Source organism: Amblyomma mixtum, chromosome 1, assembly GCF_055824585.1.
Source record: "Amblyomma mixtum isolate Tamu chromosome 1, ASM5582458v1, whole genome shotgun sequence".
NCBI lineage: Eukaryota > Metazoa > Arthropoda > Arachnida > Ixodida > Ixodidae > Amblyomma > Amblyomma mixtum.
The window spans coordinates 22,644,011-22,661,817 of NC_143012.1; the positions used below are offsets into that span (position 1 = coordinate 22,644,011).

General features: G+C 48.3%; 1 protein-coding gene across 1 annotated transcript; it reads left to right on the forward strand.

Moving 5' to 3' along the window:
- The first annotated feature begins 12,936 nt into the window (after positions 1 to 12,936).
- On the forward strand, positions 12,937 to 15,294 carry LOC149365709 (uncharacterized). Its single transcript, XM_089569125.1, has 3 exons — positions 12,937 to 13,096; positions 13,841 to 13,997; positions 14,805 to 15,294. Exons 1-3 carry the CDS (start codon positions 12,937 to 12,939, stop codon positions 15,292 to 15,294), a joined length of 807 nt encoding a protein of 268 aa, XP_089425251.1.
- Positions 15,295 to 17,807: the final 2,513 nt, after the last annotated feature.

Sequence of the window (17,807 nt, forward strand, 5' to 3'; positions counted from 1 at the left end):
TCCCAGGGGTTTTCCGAGTGAAGCCCTGTTTCAAATATGTGGAAGAAGAAAAACATGGAAGATAGCTGTAATAATAAGCTGAAACACCCAAATAAAGAGGCAAAGAAAAAGAATACGTTACAAAAGTTTCTAAGTTTACGCAGTGACACTTAAAATAGCTCATTTGGGATGTAAACACGCATGTCGCCGCAAACACACAGCTTCAAGGATTGCTAATATTTGACCCATTTCTATTTTTTTACCAGTCCCAACACAACTGAACAGAAAGCGGTCGTTATGTGAACGTAAGACATGCCTGACCATGCTTTTATTGACTGCGATCGTCATGATCCGCGAAAAACAAGTGCCATATGGGTCGAATGACTCGAGGCACGGAAAGTGCTTGGGGCACGTTAGGACGCGGAATCCTCGGGCTACAAATGTGCCTTCGCGTGCCACAAGCACGGAATAGCCGCGTGTGTTGAGCAATAAGCGCGTGCACGTGTACCCGCGTCAAGGGGGCAAGCCGCGAACGATCCCTGCGCGACATGCGCGACGGTCTTGCTGTGAACTCCTAATTTCTTAGCATCCTATCGCTAACACCGCGTGCACTGCGCTTACATACCTTCTAAAACAGCACCAAAAAGCACAAGCAAGATGCACTTACCTCGCACAAGCGGTTGTTTTTTGAAGGCTTGAAGTTCACCCGGCCGATTCTGTGCAACCACGCAGAACGACGCTCTCGGTCATTTTTCTCGGTCGGAATCGAGAAAAATGTCTTTCCGGACTCGGTTCGGTTGCTGCAACCGGAGGCGCAGCAGCCAGGCATGATTTCTTCAGTATCAAACACGGGAGCGACATTTGCAACACGAGAAACGCGGGGAACCTGCGCTCTTCTTAGTCGGCCCGACCGGCGCTTGGAAGGTATATGGCATCCCAAGACCACGTGGTGCGGTTGGGCCAATGACCGCGTCGGCGGCGCGGGGAAAAGAAATGCGGTACTCTGAAATTTTTCCAGTGACTCTAGCCCTCAGCGAGGCCGTCGCGCCATCTCTGGACAGCTCCGCGCATTCTCGTGCGCACGCGAAGCTCAAACGACGCGATGCGCAGTGCGTGTCGTCTCCTGCAGTGCGGTGACCAACTGCGACTGCAGCATCCTAAGCGAAGCGATGTACAGCAGCTCGAACCACGACGAGGAGGAAAGTGGGGCAGCCGCCCCGCGACCGTAACCGCCTTCCTGGCGCGTAGCGCCCCTGTCCGAGTAGAACCTTAACCCCGAATAAAAAACTGCCCCCCCCCCCCCCCATTTATGGAGGCGGAGGGGGCCTTGCCGGGGGTGTTGGCTGGGTATATCGATGGCAAAATCACAGAATTTTAAGGCTTTCTTTCATTGTAGGCCATGACAGAGAAACGAAGCAGCCTTTCTCCTCCTGGTACGCCACCCGCGGGTCGCCGTCATGGCTTGCTCGAAAGCGCGGCCGATCCAATCCCTTCCAAGACGGCGTCCATGTGATGGAAAGACAGGAGGATTCATTAATATGCTTCGTATACAGTGCACTGTACAGCGCAAATTTTATTCGTTTTAGAGATAGACCAACAAACCACAAAATGTGCCGCGCCAATAATGGCAGCCTTTATTTGTCCGCAAGTACTTCCGCAGTCAGTGGAACCCATCAATACATTTGCTCCTTTTTTTTTGCTATTCAAAGGGCACGCAAACTGCAGCATTTGGTGTTGCTTCGATGGCTGCCCATGGGAGGTAACAATTGGTTCAGGAATAAAAAGCATGGCTTACAACTTTTTCATAAACTTACGAGCAGTTGTGCAGACCTGTTTCTTTCCTGAAAGACGGCAACTCAGATTTACAAAGAATTGCAAGTCGCGCAGAGAGCAAAATGCATTTCTAGAACGGCCGAACTGCGTGCTCCGGGCCGCTCGGAGCTACGTGCATGAAGTCTAGCAATATAACGCCTGGTTCGAGACGACGGAGTGTGGGCATGCGTGGCCAAACTGATAGCATGCCTGTATTTTCGGGGCTCGCCGGTGGCCGCGAACTTTATCCCCTGCTTTTGTCGTTTGTAGCGATGATTTGCGGTACAGTCTGCGAAAGAACACACGCGGAAGAGTGCACACCACTGGATTTCTTTTTTACTTTCTTTTTATGCACTTGCAAAGCTCTGGCGAGGAACAATTCACCGCATCACATACGTGCCGGTGTCGTCATCGCGGCTACGAGCCTTAGATAAGGGAGCGAGGTGTGACAAATGCCAAAATAGGCATGCGATTATTGAAAGCATACTGGGGCCTCTGGTGAGGTGGCTCTCGTCGCACAAAAAGAAAGTAAAAAAAAGAAGCCAGTGGTGTGCGCTCTGCCACGTATGTCCTTTCTCAGACGGTAGCGCAAATCAGCGCTACTAACGACGAAAGCAAGAAATAAAGCCGCAGCCGCCTGCGAGCCCGAAAAGACAGGCAGCGCCATGAGTTTGGCCACGCATGCCCACACTTCGTCGTCTCGAACCAGGCGTTATATCGCTAGATGTCGCGCATGTAGCTCCGAGCGGCCCGGAGCACGCAGTTCGGCCGTTCTAGACACGCATTTTGCCCTCTGTACGTGAGTGCTTAGGTGAAGACATCTTTCCGCACGAAAGCGAAGTGATCAAGTGTATCTGGAATTCTAATGCCAGCCCGAAAAGTAAGGAGAACCTGTATCGAAATTGGCTGCGTTTAAATTGCTGCGTTGGGCACCGACAGCAGCCCGATCGGTCTTCTTCACTGCGCGCATCCGAACCGGGCGCTGATAACGCGACGATGATGGAAGCAAAATCAAAGCGCTGCCGGCCAGGAAGATAAGAGCGCCCGCTTCACCCAAGCGGGCCACAGCCGGCGCCGCCAGCGAAACCGCTCTGAACAAGTTGAGATCGGTCGAAAGGGTGAACGGTGCGGCTCCAGTGGCAAAGCGAAGAAATAAACGTCAAAGAAAACGCAAGCAAAACTGTCACAAACCAGTGAGCACGTGTTTCACTGATGGCGGCAGGCAGAGTAAACTACTTTGCCAAGCGCTCCGCTGTTCGCATTTCATTTGACGCTGATAGCATGTATACTATAAAAACGAATGCGCCTATATGGGAGTAAAATAGTGAGCTGTCCTCTTGCGCACTCCCTTTTGCAAAAGGGTGTCCGCTAGAGGACACCTTGTTTCTTTTTTGCTCCTTTCTGTTACGAGTGTATATAGGAGGTATTCACATGACGTCATCCGCAAGGGGCGCTAGCGGCCGGCGCGGCATTCGCCATGTTGGTGGTCGCGCGCGCGGCCGCCGCAGCCAGCCGCAGCGTTAAATAGCCGGTGATGTGTGAAATGTGAGTGTAGTTCGCGTCTCGCCATAGATAATTATTGTCCGCCCCGTAACACCGCGTTACTGAGAGGGTGTTCCGGGAACTGCGCGAAGCAGAAAAGAGCAGCCACGCTCAAAAGGTTCCACTTTGTGAAAAGGTCGGCCCGTAAGAAAGCGGAGGCGCCGGCGCAGCGTGAGACGTACAGGACTGCTGCCGCGCGTTGAATTCACCGGTATCCAGGCCCACCTTGTGCACGGATTAAGTTTGCTGGCAGGCCAAGGAATTAAAGGATATAAACCTATGAGAGGGTGCAATTACTTGACAAGCGGGTGAGTCCAAGAGCCGTGCTGAGGGTGCCGACGTCCGCGGCGCCGGCGACCGAAGTGCCGTTTTTGAAGAGGTGAGTAATTCGAAGGGTCTGTTCACTTAGCTGTAGCTTAACTTGTCATCTCTATCTCCTGAAAGTGACGTGTTACTACTGAATCTAGCGGAATGGCTGCACACTGCGTTGCTGCGAAAGCGCTAGACGTCTTGTGCATACGAAGCAGCGCTACGTAGCTACAATCAAAACTGCAAAACATTCTCGCTGTGTCTGCCGTTCGTGCTACGAGCGCATGGCAGTATTTGTTTGACCGCTCTGTCGTGTAAATAAGGCAGCTATGACGCTTTGCCTTTCTGCTGAAAGACCGTCTGAGAAGCGTCAGCAGTTCGCGGACTACAGACGCTTGAATTACCAATTTCTACGGCGGCAGTTTTGGAATTTCGGCAATTAATCGCGCTGTTTATCCACGATGTGCCCTGCATGACTAGCTGACAGTTATCAACTGATATTAAAAGCTGCAAGTCGTATACATTCTTGCGAGCAGCGCAGCCAGCCAGTTTTGCTGCCGAGTTGAGGCAGCTCGGTTATATCACGGCGCAGAAGAATTCTGCTGCAAACTTCATGCACAATACGCGCTCCACAAAGATAAGTGGTCGCTGACGCATTCGACAACGTACAAATATGTTACGGATCACCAACAGTTCAGGCCGGGTACCTCACGGCGCACCGTGACACTGCGCGAGCTGGCCTGAAACGACCGCAAACATGGCGCGCTTGCCTCGACGACACTCGCGCCGTCTGGTAGCGCGGCCTCAGTGAATACCTCCTATACGAGCTGTGCGTAACTTCTCGTATTTTCCCTCTACGAGACAGAGCGCCAGTTATTTCACATGCATTGTTTCTTCCTGGTTGACGCGATATCCGACGGTAATCACGAAGGCAGGCTATGAAGTGGAAACCGGCAACTGCACCAAGATTTATATGCTGATGTGTCCTTTGTTGCTTCTACGAGTGCTGCAGTCTATAACAATACGTGTCTGCTTTTTATTCATGCGAAAGCTTTATATGACCCATTAGCAGAACAGCCGGCCGTCGTCCGTCACCGTGTGTGTGTGTGTATATATATATATATATATATATATATAATGTCAAAAATTAGTTCTTGGCAGCTGATTGATTAATATAAGATAAAGTCTCCAGAAATTCAAAAACATAAGACTTAATTCACGACGTTTCGGCTGGAGGACCAGCCTTTTTCGAGTGTATTACAGTTTTCGAAACAAGCAGCTTTTATAACAACCGCGATTTACAGGAAAAAGTGTAAAACACAAATGCTAACAATAGTGCGAGGAGATGTTTACCCGGTCGCAGCTGTGCGCTGTGGAGCTTCGCGCTTGTCATCGACTTTTCTGTGGTTACCTCCTTCCGAACACCTGCCGCCTTTTCAAGTTGTGACCAACATTTTTTTTTAAACCTCTCCCCTCACAATTGTTAGCATTTGAATTTTACACTTTTTCCTGTACCTCGCAGATGTTATAAAAGCTGCTTGTTTCGAATACTGTAATACACTCGAAAAAGGCTGGTCCTCCAGCCGAAATGTCGTGCCCGATGGCCCAATGGCATTTCAAATGCGTTTCTCTTCCGCTACGCAGAATGGCGCGTGAAATATCTTGTCATTATTTACAATGAAAGTCTTTTAAATTCAGAAGTTCCAGCTGACTGGAGACTGCAAAGGTCATCCCTATGCACAAAACGGGTGACAAACTTTGTGTAAACAACTACAGGCCAGTTTCAGTCCTTTGTACCTCGGGCAAGGTTATGGAGCATTTCATTTTCAAGCATTTGATTACTTTTCTAGAAAGCAGTAACTTCTTTTCTAGTAACCAGCATGGGTTTCGGCGTGGCCTGTCCACCGTAACACAACTAATTCACACAACCAATGAACTTTTGGCATGCATTGATCAGGGTGGGCAAATAGATGCAATATTTCTGGACTTTGCGAAGGCCTTTGATCGCGTTTCGCACCGTAATCAAATAATAAAACACAAACATCTATTACAAAATCAGCGTCTTGTTCAATGGCTCGATTCCTGTCTCTCTGAAAGGCACCAGTACTACCAGATCAGCTCCAGTTCTCTCAGGAGTACCCCAAGGCTCCGTTCTCAGTCCACTATTGTTCCTTATTTACTTAAACGACTTAAACTTCGACTCTCCTGTACGGTGCCGTTTTTTCGCTGACGACTGCGTTGTATATCTGCCTATTCAAAATGCGGAGGATCACCGTGTGCTGAATGACTACCTGTCAGAGGTCTCAAGGTGGTTGGTGCCTAGTCTGGCAAATGTCACTAAACACGTCTAAGTGCTCAAAAATGACATTTACGCGTAAAAAGTGCGCTCTTAATTACACATACACAATTAAAGGTGCAGCTGTCCCCCGTAAACGAATACAAATACTTGGGGGTTGTATTCAATAGTAACTTGAGTTGGAGTTCCCACATCGGGCATATAGTTTCAAAGGCGTCCAATAGGCTTTGGCTGTTTAGAAATCGTCTAAGGAACTGCACATCTAAAACTAAATGAGCAGCTTACACTGCACTCGTCCTGCCATTACTGGAATACGCAGATGTGGTTTGGGATCCGCACACCCAAGTAGATGTACAGCGCATTGAAGGCGTTCAAAGGAAGGCGCTTAGATTTATCTACAACGCATATGGAAGGCACGTTTCGGTTACTAATTTATTGAGGCATTCTGAACTGCAGACACTTCAATCTCGTCGCAAGTTGCACTGTCTAAAAATGTTGCATGGGATTGTTAATAACTTAACAAGCGTTCATTTTGAGACCTACATGGCATACCACACTTCACGACCAACGCGCAATAAACACAACTTGACAATCATGGTGCCACGGTGCCGAACGAAAGCGTATCAGTTTTCTTTTTTTTCCAAGAACAATACTGGAATGGAACGGGCTTCCATGTGACGTGGTCCGTTTGACAAATCAGAAGCCTTTTTTATCTGCTGTCATATCGTCATTTTAAGCGCAGTGTATTCATTCATGCTCTTTTATTTGCTTTCTTTTGTACTTTTAGGTAACCGAGTGCATTTAATCTTGCTCTTTGTCTTTCTATGAAACCCTGTGTGTTAGCTTTTGCTTCTTTATTCGCATTTTTACTTACTTTGTTTTGTCGCGATGTACGATATATCCTTGTACCGCTCCTGCCTTGGCCACCAAATGGAGGCTGGCAGTATTGAATAAATAAATAAAAATAAAAAGGGTGGTCCTCCAGCCCAAACGTCGTGAATTAAATCTTGTTATGTTTTTCAATTTGTGGTTACTTTATTTTATATATATATATATATATATATATATATATATATATATATATAGCGCGTAGATACTCTTCGTTAAAGGAAAATTTTATTCGACTCTACGTTTCGATCGGAAGACCGATCTTATTCAGGAGTGATTTTACTTTGTTAATGCATCAACTTTTATAGGGGTGGGCACCGAACAGGTAAGTGGGAAACACAAAGCACATAAGAGGAAAATACACATAAAAAATTATTAGAGGCAGTGGGACGCACACGAGAAAAAAAAAAGAAAGAGTGCCAGGAACAGGTACTCGGTAAGAAACTACAACGTCCAGATGCGGCCGCTGCTTTGTTAAGCACCTCAGGCTTGGTTATTGACAGGCGTGTCCAGCTCGGAGGTGCTCGACAGGTGTGTGGCCGGGCAGCGACTTTCGTAGAAAAATGCGAGAACTTGTTCCTTCTCCTGGCCGCGAGGTCAAGAAACAAAATATTTAAAAAATCTGACCCTCCAACAGAGAAAGCAGACAACAGAAAAAAAAGAAGAGAACAAGAAAACGAAAAGAGCAGGGAAAAAAACCTCGGAAGAAAAAAAAATTCAAGTGAAATAGGTAAAAAGAAAACTTTTAAGGCAGTGCTTTTTCTTCGCCCCCAGCAATAATGCACCCATGCCTGGTTGAGCAGAAGTATTGGAAGGAATGTAAAAACAAGAAGCTTACATAGTAAAATTAAAAAGGAAAAAGAAAAAAAGAAAAACTATGTGGCATTCGCGGGACCACAAGGTGAGCAAACCCGGGGGGGGGGGGGGGGGGAGAGAAGGAACGGCACAAGTGTGGCATGCAGAAAGGGATATGACCTCAGACGACACAGTCAGTGGCGCTTTGTTTAATTTCGTAGGCCTCTGACCTCGGAAGAGAGGTGAGGGAGCCGTAAGTTTCATTAATGCCATTTTGCGCTTTGTTAAATTTAAAAATAAAATAGGATTCTCGTTGCTCGCGCTCACGAGTGTTTTTGGAGCCACTTTGTAGTATTGTTACTTCAAGTTTGTCAAACTTGTGGCCTTTCTCGCGGAGGTGTTTCGAAAGAGGGAGGTTGGGGACGGATTGGGTATGTGAGCGGTGGTTATTAAATCTGAATCGGAAGGAATTGTCTGTTTGGCCTATGTATTGCATTCGACAGTCGCCACACTCGAGCAAGTAAACCACGTTGCTGAAATCGCAATTTAGGTCTTCCCGGATAGAATGCTTGAAATTTGAGTGGGTGCTTTTAGCCAGTGCCGTGGTTTCCATGTGTTTGCAGACTTGGCATCGGCTTTTTCCGCATGGTATGCAACCTACACCTCTCGCTTTATTGACTGTCGAATGGACAACATGGTTTTGGAGATTTTTTGGTCGTCTATATGTCACTTGGGGGACCGTTGTGAAAATTTTTGAAAGCCGGTCACTCTGTTCTATGATATTAAAGTGTTTTTTTTAGGATTTTGTTAATGTTCGGGAGATTATTTGTGAAGGTTAGTATGAGATTACAGCGCTGTGATGTTGGCTGAGATTCCTTAATCACATGATTAAATTGCTTCTGCCTTTTTAATGGCATCGTTGATTATAGGAGATGGGTAATGTTGTTTGTTTAGACTGTCCCGCATGCGATTAGCATTTTCGTGAAAATCTTCCGATCGTGAGCAAATTTGTATGAATCTGATGGCCTGTGAGTATTTGATTGAAGTTTTGCAGTGGCGTGGGTGGCAGCTGTTGCAATGAAGATACTGTTGTCTGTCTGTGGGTTTTTATAGACACTAGTAATAATAATAATAATAATAATTTTTATGTGTATTTTCCTGCTATGTGCTTTGTGTTTCCCACTTACCTGTTCTGTGCCCACCCCTACAAAAGGGGATGCATTAACATAGTAAAATCACTCCTGAAGTGTATCGGTCATCCGATCGAAACGTCGAGTCGAATAAATGTTTCATATAACGAAGCGTATCTCACGATACGCTCTCTCACGATTTGTCTTGGAGCACACATGTCACTAACATTATCGCCACAGCTAAAAAAACCTTAGGCTTTCTGAAACGTAATCTGCGAAACGCCCCAGAACATGTCAAATTACTAGCTTATAAATCACTTGTCAGGCCAAAACTGGAATACGCGTCGCCCATTTGGAATCCGCACCAAGCATATCTCGCCAACGCATTAGAATCAGTTCAAAATCGCGCTGTTAGATTTATTCATTCATCGTACTCATATAATATCAGCGTTTCATCTCTCAAAGCAGAATCTGATTTATCACCGCTTTTCTGTCGACGTCGCATTGCTAGCCTTTCACTGTACCACAAGTTCTTTTTTTCGTCCCTTAATCAAGCACCATACATCACAGCAGCAGCACGCATATCATATCGAACCAGCCATCCACTTCAAGTTGCGCGCCCACGTGCCCGGACCACCACCTTCACTGCTTCATTTTTTTTCCGAACCGCCACAGACTGGAACGGCCTTCCCCACGAAATCGCTTCTACTACCTGCCCACCTTCGTTTTTGCAACTTGTATCTGACCATTTTTTCAATAACTGTTTACCATGATCCTTATTGTTTGTAAAAAAACCCACCCCTTATGTAATGCCCCTACGGGGGACTTTTAAGGTAATAAACTGAACTGAACTGGACTCGTATTCACAGTCATTCTGCAACGTATCGTGACTCGGCACTTTACAAGTAACGTAATGTAACGTTTAAGAAATGTGCCCAAAGTGTGCGTGTTCATGACGTTCAGTTTACAGAAGTACATTTTATGAAACAGCTTAAGAAGTTTTAAAGTGGCTGGAAACGAAAGTCAAGCGGATACGGGGGTGAGCCAGGCATGGAAGTCGCGACAAGGGGAAGAAAGTCAGTGTGCCAAGCTACTTTTTCTCTATGCACGGAAGGCTGGCTTTTCGGATTTATAAAAGCGTCTATGCTGCCCTCAGGAATCCATTTTGGCAGGCATCAATCGATAGAGCGGCGAGCCGTTTGCACGCAGCAGAAAACTGATAGCGCGCGCTCGTACTCCCCCTCTTCATGTGGTGCCCCAAAAGGTTATGCAGGAAGCCAGCTTATTATAATGTTTATAGGTCTAGCAGACGTGTATGTCCTTAAAACGATATAGAGAATAAATTAAAACTGAAAATTTTTTTCTAACGATTAACGAGTAGGACTCAGCGCCCGCCTGTCTTCTACTGGTCGTCTTAGTTGGCCGCAAAAGATGCTTAGCGAATTTATGAATGTATTGTTGCACCCCATAACAGAGGAATGGGTCCATCTACTTTGGGGAGCGAGAGAGGCCCAAGAAGAAAACGTGCAGCCTCTTCGTGACAACGCGCACAACGCTACCGGAGGGGTCGGAGCTAGAATCACTGGGTAAGTTATTCAGTGCCCCCAGTCGGACCACCCCCGTCTTTCTGACGGGGACGCGCGCGCGCCCCGAGTGGCGCGCATGACGACACCATGCGCCTCGCAGTCACGCGCATTAAGACGTACCGACACCAAAGCAATAGGGACTGACCATGACTGACTCGGATAGAGAAAAAATTAGCTGAGGTTTAGCTCTGGTTAAACCGGGCAACTTGCGTAAGCAAGCAGCAACTGTTTCGCCCGAGGCGAACGCGCTTATTTATTCCCCGTTTCCCTCCCGGTTCATCTCTCCTCTCTCCACATTCCGACACATGCGTCGAGAGCGCGCGACTAGATGCGCGCTGGCGGCGCAGCGACGGTCCTGCCCCCTAGTGGAGCGCGGCTGAAATGGTTGCTATGGCAACGGCGCTCCATCTGTTTGACCTCAGCCAACGCCGGGAGCTACGCAACGGCTCGAAACCTGGCGCAGTACTGCTTACGCAATAAAAACCAGGGGAGGGAACGGCTTCATAAGCACTTGGCTTTCGAAGGCTGGCCAAGTGACGTCATGCTCTCTCCTCAGTTTTTGCGAGGAAGTGGCCCTTCCCCGCATTTGGGCGTTGTTTGTTTGTCTGTCAGTCTCCACAGCTCCACAGGGCTTATTTACAATCGCCTGCTTAACAGTGCTCAACACGTTCTTCTAATCAGCTTTCATAATTCATGAGATAAATTTATTTCTTTTGAAAAAAGCTAGCAACACAAAGATTAGTTGCTTGTTTCATCACCCAAACTAAAAAAATAACCATTATTCCATTCATACAGTGATGTCTCACGAGTACGCACATCATTGATATATGGACTCGAATTATGCACAGGTTATCTGGGACTAAGCTTTTTCAATGCATTAACGCCTTGTTGACATGAATTCGCGTTCGACGGTTGCGGAAATTGCACACACGAAACCTGCGGAATCGTTAGACCTATCGCGGAAAGGGGTCGTCGTCACTAGCAGAGCGAGAGTAGCTCTATTCAGGTATGTACATTATATTTAGTTGCTCATTACCAAAAAAAAGTTCGCACTAAGAACCAGAATAAAAAATAAAACTTTATTTACAGCGGAGCACGGCTGCTGAGACTACACACTCGCCTTGCCGGACCAAGTGTAGTGTGTTCGCCAAACTCACTGCTGGGCAAATGCGTTTTGGTACGAGGCTTTTGTCGCAAGCTTTCTGGCACGGGGTTTTTGACACACGAGGTTTATGTAGTATGGGACATACACTGCAAGGGCGTTTGTCACGCAGGGCTAACAAGGCAGAGCTTTGGAAACGGGTGTTCTGCACTCGAATCAATCATGCTGTATCAGCAGGAGATATGTTACAATTTCCAATTAGCGGCTTGGAAGACGTCCTTTTAGTGCGAGTGTAAAGCGTGTCATAAGCATGATGGAGATGCGCGATTGTTGTCAGTGCACCACCTAGTACCTGCTCCCAGTATAGGCCACGCCGCCACAGTGAAGGCGCTTTAGCTCTGCAGGGTACGTAACCGGCGTTTGGATTCTTGCAGATTCACTAAGAAGGTTTTCTTTTAGGAGGATAGGAGTGGCCAGGCGGCAGGATTGCGTCCACTGGAGCGCGTCGGGCATGGACGCAGTCCTGGAGCTTCTGGCGGAAGTGATCGCCTAACGCGAACTGCACAGAATGGCCTTCTCCCAAAGGACGGTAGGCAGCAAGTAGTGAGCTACTTCGAAGACGACGACCTATGGCTTCTTCATGGTGGTAAAAAAGACGGATTTGTGGTGATGACCACCCAAACCTACAACAAAGGGCCGCCTTTTTGTTTTAGGTTGGGGCTGTCATCTCCACGAATCGTCTTGTTTATCACCATAAAAAAGTCATAGGTCGTCGTCTTCGAAGTAGCTTACTACTCCCTGCCTACCGTCCTTTTGGGAGAAAGCCAGTCTATGACAGCCCCAAACTATAAAACAAAAAGGAGCTAGTGCGCTCCATATCCTTACACAGGCCTATCGTTGTGGTGTTCACTCTGCAGGCTTGTCTGCTCACCTGAACGAAGTTTTTCTGTAGCGCGGATTCGTTGTGATGACAGCCCCAACCTCCAAAAAAAAAGGGGTCCCTATAGGCCTCCTATAGGAAGGCCTTTTTGTTGGCGGTTGGGGCTGTCATCACAACGAATCCGCGCTATAGAAAAACTTCGTTCAGGTGAGCAGACAAGCCTGCACAGTGAACACCATAACGATAGGCCTGTGTAAAGCCGCGTTCAGACTACGTGCGCTACGCACGGATCGTTGTTACGGATCGTAAGCGTAAACGTAAAAAGCGCAATGAGTCTGTTCAGACGAGTGTTGCATTGAGCGTAAAGTACGCAAATTCTGCTGTCAGCGTGGACGTAAATGTTGGTGGACCCGCAACTTTTACGACGAGCACAGATGCAACTGTTACTGCTCGGCCAATGCGTACGCCAGTTTCGGTTTTCATTTTCCGGTCACGAGGCTTCCGGCCTGCCGAAATTTTGCGCGCAAATCGATGCTTCTTCCTTTCGAAGCTCCGACCAGCGCTGCTCCGACAGCACGTTGTCTCAGCTCGCTTGTGTTGTGTCGTGGTTTGTCATCATGATCAATGCCGAACGGCCTTTTATATTATCCGATGAATTGCTCATTGAAGAAGTTCGGCAGAGGCCTGTTCTCTACGACCAGCGACTGAAAACGTACCGTGACAAACAGCTACAAAACGACGCCTGGCTCGAAATCTCTAGTGCGCTGAATCAAAGCGGTAAGTGTTTTTCGTTTCTTTCTATCTGCGGACAAACTTGCGGCAGTCAAATGCTTTCCCTCGTCTAGAAAAGTACGATTATGGCGCTGGATGAGCGTTGACAATATTGACGGCGGTGCGCTGCCCGTTTCGTTCTTGTGCGTTCTTGCAGCCCGTAAAAAGCCTGCGTAGCATCAAGCGACGTGTCTACAACGGTGCTTTTATGCGATAGGACAAGGGGCCTGTCGAAGCGTTTTTCCGGTGTTTCGCTGTCACACTCGGTGAAGCGGCGATTTCTAGGGCAGATTGTGGGCCCCGGAATTAGCGCACACGTGCGTGACTGATTGCGTTGAAATCTGCGTGAGTTGTAGCACAGAACTGCTAGTCGCAACTTGCGCTAGCCTCCGCTTGGGAGTCGAACTGTAACCAACATGTCCAAGGGTGTCTATGGGAGTGGGTCACACTATGGGTCTCTATGGCACGAGTGTCTTGCTATCGCTTTGTCTTTAATCAGTGATGAAGTGACCCTCTTTGTTTTTGATGCTAGCCTGCCGAACTCCAGCTGGTAGGCTGAAAAGAACGAATGTAGCTGACTTCTACGGCAGTGTTCACAAATTTTCATAAACCTGATGTTGGGCTGAAGAAATGAGATCAGCATAATTCGGCAGCAGTGAGGTTTCTTCAGACGAACGCATTTTTCAGAAAAATATGTGCAGTGTTTTGTTTGTAAAAAGTAAATATGTTCTTTTCCTATGTTTAATGCAGTGCCAGTGCTACAACATCGGTGGGCCTTCCTGAGGCAGAAGTTTCTTCGCCTTAGGAAAGGGTATGCAAAGTCTGGCAGTGGCGCAGCGGACGTGGAAAAAAGTTGGACGTTGATGCCAAACCTCATGTTCCTGGCTGACGCAATACAACGTCGAAGGTGAGGGCCTATTGTTACCTTCTTTGCTACTGAGTGGCTGTTGCGTTTTGCTGCTAAGCATGGTTTGATATTTTTGGCTGCAGCCGCCATATTTTGATGAAGAAAGAAATAAAACCAGGCTCATGTACCTACCTTTTTGCGTACACTAACTGACCCCCTGGTTAAAAAAAAAAAAACAAGCAAACCTGCAGCCAACAGTGCAACATCCTTTGTACTCTGAATTTCGGCATTGGTACTTTGCACGCAATCTGTTTTAGTAGTATGTTTGATATATATGAATCAGTTCACTTCTTCACTTCCTAAAGTGGGAACAACCAATGGGGCACAACTGCCAGTACGCTGCACATAAAATAAACTACCACAACGCAGGTGTCTTTTTTAGGGAATTGGTAAAATATTTGGACAAATAGGCCCCTTCATCTCTGTTACTGCATGTTTGTAATATTGTACTCCCCTGTAGTCTACATTTGATTTCCATTCAAGTAATAAAAACCGGTGCCCCATTTATGTGTAGTGCTGGTTAAGATTTATTTTTTCTCCGCAACCTACTTCATTCCAGAGCACATGGCTAGCATTTCTGCTCCATTCTACTGTGACAAAAGGCCACCAAGAGCAGAAAAATATTTAGAAGCCAAAACCAGCCCATACAATGGGGCACCACTGACTTGTCACGTGTTGACAGGGAGTTTATAAACAGCCCCGTGTGACACAAACCTTGCATGTGCTATTCTCTTCATGTTGTTAATTATGCTTGAGTTTATGTGTGCATTTAAGCGTCTAATATATTTTTTCTCATACCATCCACAGCCTGGCAAGAAGAGACGAGGCTGCAGTTCAGCATGCACAGTCACTTGACGCAGCCACCGACTCAGCTGCTTCTGTTGAGGGCATATGCCGCTCATTTTATATAGACAGCACTGAGGAGGAGCCTGCACTGCCTGATGAGGTGGAAGGGGGTTCTGCATCGGCACCGATGGAGTGTAATGAGCCAGAATTTCAGCCTGCCCTAAGTGGGCAGCCTGCCACAAGTGAAATGTGTGCGCCAGGCAAGACCCTTAGCAAGCGTGCTAAAAGAAAGAGGATGGACATGGATGAATTGATGATGTCTGCTCTAAAAGAAAACCGGCAGAGGCTAAGTGACTTGACGACGGCTACCATATCAGTAGACGATGACGAGCACTTCCTTTTGAGCTTAAAAGGCCTTCTCAGCAAGGTGGATGGCCGCAGAAAAGAACAGGTTAAGCTGCAAATTCACAGTTTGTTAATTGATGCAGCTTACCCTGACAATGATGTGTGAATGATTAATGAAATTGTTTCTGATGTCATTTTTATTTCAGCTTCAACAGCTAAATCATCCACTGTAAATTCAGATCGTGTTAAGGTCATGTGAAACATGCAAAAACTGTAATAAGGGACTAATTACTCATTGGCATCCACCCATGCGCATCCACACGGCTACAGAGCAAAAATATACAGCTTCCACAGAAACTTCGCAGTTAAAGAAAACTACATCCTGGTTCGGCGTTCGAACCCGTCACTCCACCAGCACTAACCGAGGCGGCAAGCTTATGGTAGGGCGAGAGCGAATTGATCAATAACTCGAAGTGGGAACAGAGTTGGTCAAATGTTTAGGGGAATCTCTTAAGGTGGAGCAGATTTGCAATAAGGGAGTGTAAGAAAGAGAGTTGGGGTTTGCTGCCCTAGCGGCTAGCGCCGATGAAGGAGAGGAAGACGACAGAAGACGAAGCTGACGAAGCTCGGGTGCGCGCTTGCGAACGCCGGCCTGCTGAGAAGCACTGCTGGAACAAGGACTGTGGCCGCCCACACTACCTGTGCGAGTCCCCACATTACACTTGGTGGAGGTGCTGCTTGATCTTCTCCTGGAGCTACGCCACGATGCCCAGGCTACCAGGCTCTACCACGACAACCGAAACTTCGGCCCAACCTGTCCCCACCGCTGTCGTCGGTTCCGGTGCCGTCCGTCAGCGCGACCCTGCGATCTTCAGCGGCACTGACGACACCGATGTAGAAGATTGGCTGGCCTCCTACGAACGCGTGAGTGCTTACAACAAATGGGATGACGTCGTTAAGCTCACGAATGTCATCTTCTACTTGACTGATGTCGCCAATTTGTGGTTCCGCAACCACAAAGCGAATTTTACTACCTGGGCGGCTCTAAAAACCAGCCTGACTGATGTCTTCGGCCGCCTCGCTGTCCGAAACCTTCGGGCTGAACAACAGTTGCACAGTCGTGCCCAGCAGAACGGCGAGAACTTCACGAGTTATATTGAGGACGTCGTTTATTTGTGTAAGCGGCTCAATCCATCTATGAGCGAGGCTGACAAAATCCGACACATTCTGAAAGGGATTGAGGACGATGCGTTTCATATGTTGTTGTCTAAAGATCCCCAAACCGTCTCCGACGTGGTGTCTTTGTGTCAGAGCTACGACGAACTCCGCAAACAGCGACATGTCACCCGCCGTACCACTTGCTCGGACGACACCATTTCGAGCTTGGCAGCAGGCAGTCCTGCCCACGATCAGCCGACACTTCTTCAGCACATCAAGCAGTTTGTGCAGGAGGAGGTGGCTCGTCAATTATCGCTGGTTACCTGCCAACCCGCTCCAACGCCATCGCTGTCGCCTTCTATTCAGCGTGTCATCCAGGAGCTGGTAGCTGAGGTCCTGCCGCCTGCTAATCCACCCCCTCTGGTCACTGCACCGCTGACATATGATGAGGCCGTCGCCCGGCCACGACCTCAGCTGGCTATGCCTGCTTATGTGCCACCTGTCAACGTACACCCTCAGCAGCAGGTCGCCTCTGCACTGCCACTGACTCACCATCCTCTGCCTCGCACCGGTCCCCGCCCTGTGAATCCGTGGCGCACCCCAGATAACTGCCCGATTTGCTATGCCTGCGGTCTCGCTGGTCATGTGGCCCGCTGGTGCCGCACGCGCGGATCCCGTCCTTACGACTACGGGCGCCAACCAACGAACGACGTTCCATTGCCTTCCGTCCCTGTCACTTCTCCTCTGCCGCCTCCGAATCCCTCTCCGTCTCGCTCCGACTCCTACACCCGAAGCCATTGGTCGCCGTCTCCTCGACGCCGTTCGCTCTCTCCTATGCGCCACCGGTCACCACCCCTCCAAACGGAAAACTAGGCACCGCAGTTCCGGAGGCAAGAACTGCGCTGCCAACGACCGTCTCAAACCCTACCACCGCTCCCATGAACGTTATTCAAGTGATCGTTGAAGGTGTTACTGTTGACGCGCTTATTGACACTGGTGCTGCCGTGTCCATCATTAGTCGCAACTTGTGCCGCAAACTAAAAAAAGTGATGATGCCACTTTCTGACCTTTCGCTTCGCACCGCCAGTGCTGACCCCATTCGCGCTCTGGCAGCGTGCACTGCCTGCCTCGTCATCCAAGGTCTCTCCTACACCATTGAGTTCTTCGTTCTCACCCGCTCCTCTCATGACATCATCCTCGGGTGGGACTTTCTGTCCGCGCATCACGCCATCATTGACTGTGCACGTGCTGAAATTGATTTGTCGCCGCTGTGTGATGCTCTTGTGGACTCCTCCGCTGTTACCGCCGCGCCTATTCTCGCTCCTGACTACGTCGACGTGCCAGCTTTCTCTTCTGTTTTCGTGCCGCTGACTTGTGCTGCCCTCTCTGACGCTACTGTCCTTTATTCACCCTCTCCTCTTTGTGCGCACCGCAAATCTGTCATGCTCCCTCATGCCGTGCTCACACTTTCTGGTGGTTGTGGCGCCCTGTACGTCGCGAACCCGTTGCCATTCTCCACCA

What these genes read in the sequence shown, in the direction of transcription:
- LOC149365709 (XM_089569125.1), top strand. Translation starts at nt 12,937, where the DNA reads ATGATCAATGCCGAACGGCCTTTTATATTATCCGATGAATTGCTCATT. An exon ending in TAGTGCGCTGAATCAAAGCG is followed by an intron (nt 13,097 to 13,840) that starts GTAAGTGTTTTT and finishes TGTTTAATGCAG; the next exon opens with TGCCAGTGCTACAACATCGG. An exon ending in GACGCAATACAACGTCGAAG is followed by an intron (nt 13,998 to 14,804) that starts GTGAGGGCCTAT and finishes TACCATCCACAG; the next exon opens with CCTGGCAAGAAGAGACGAGG.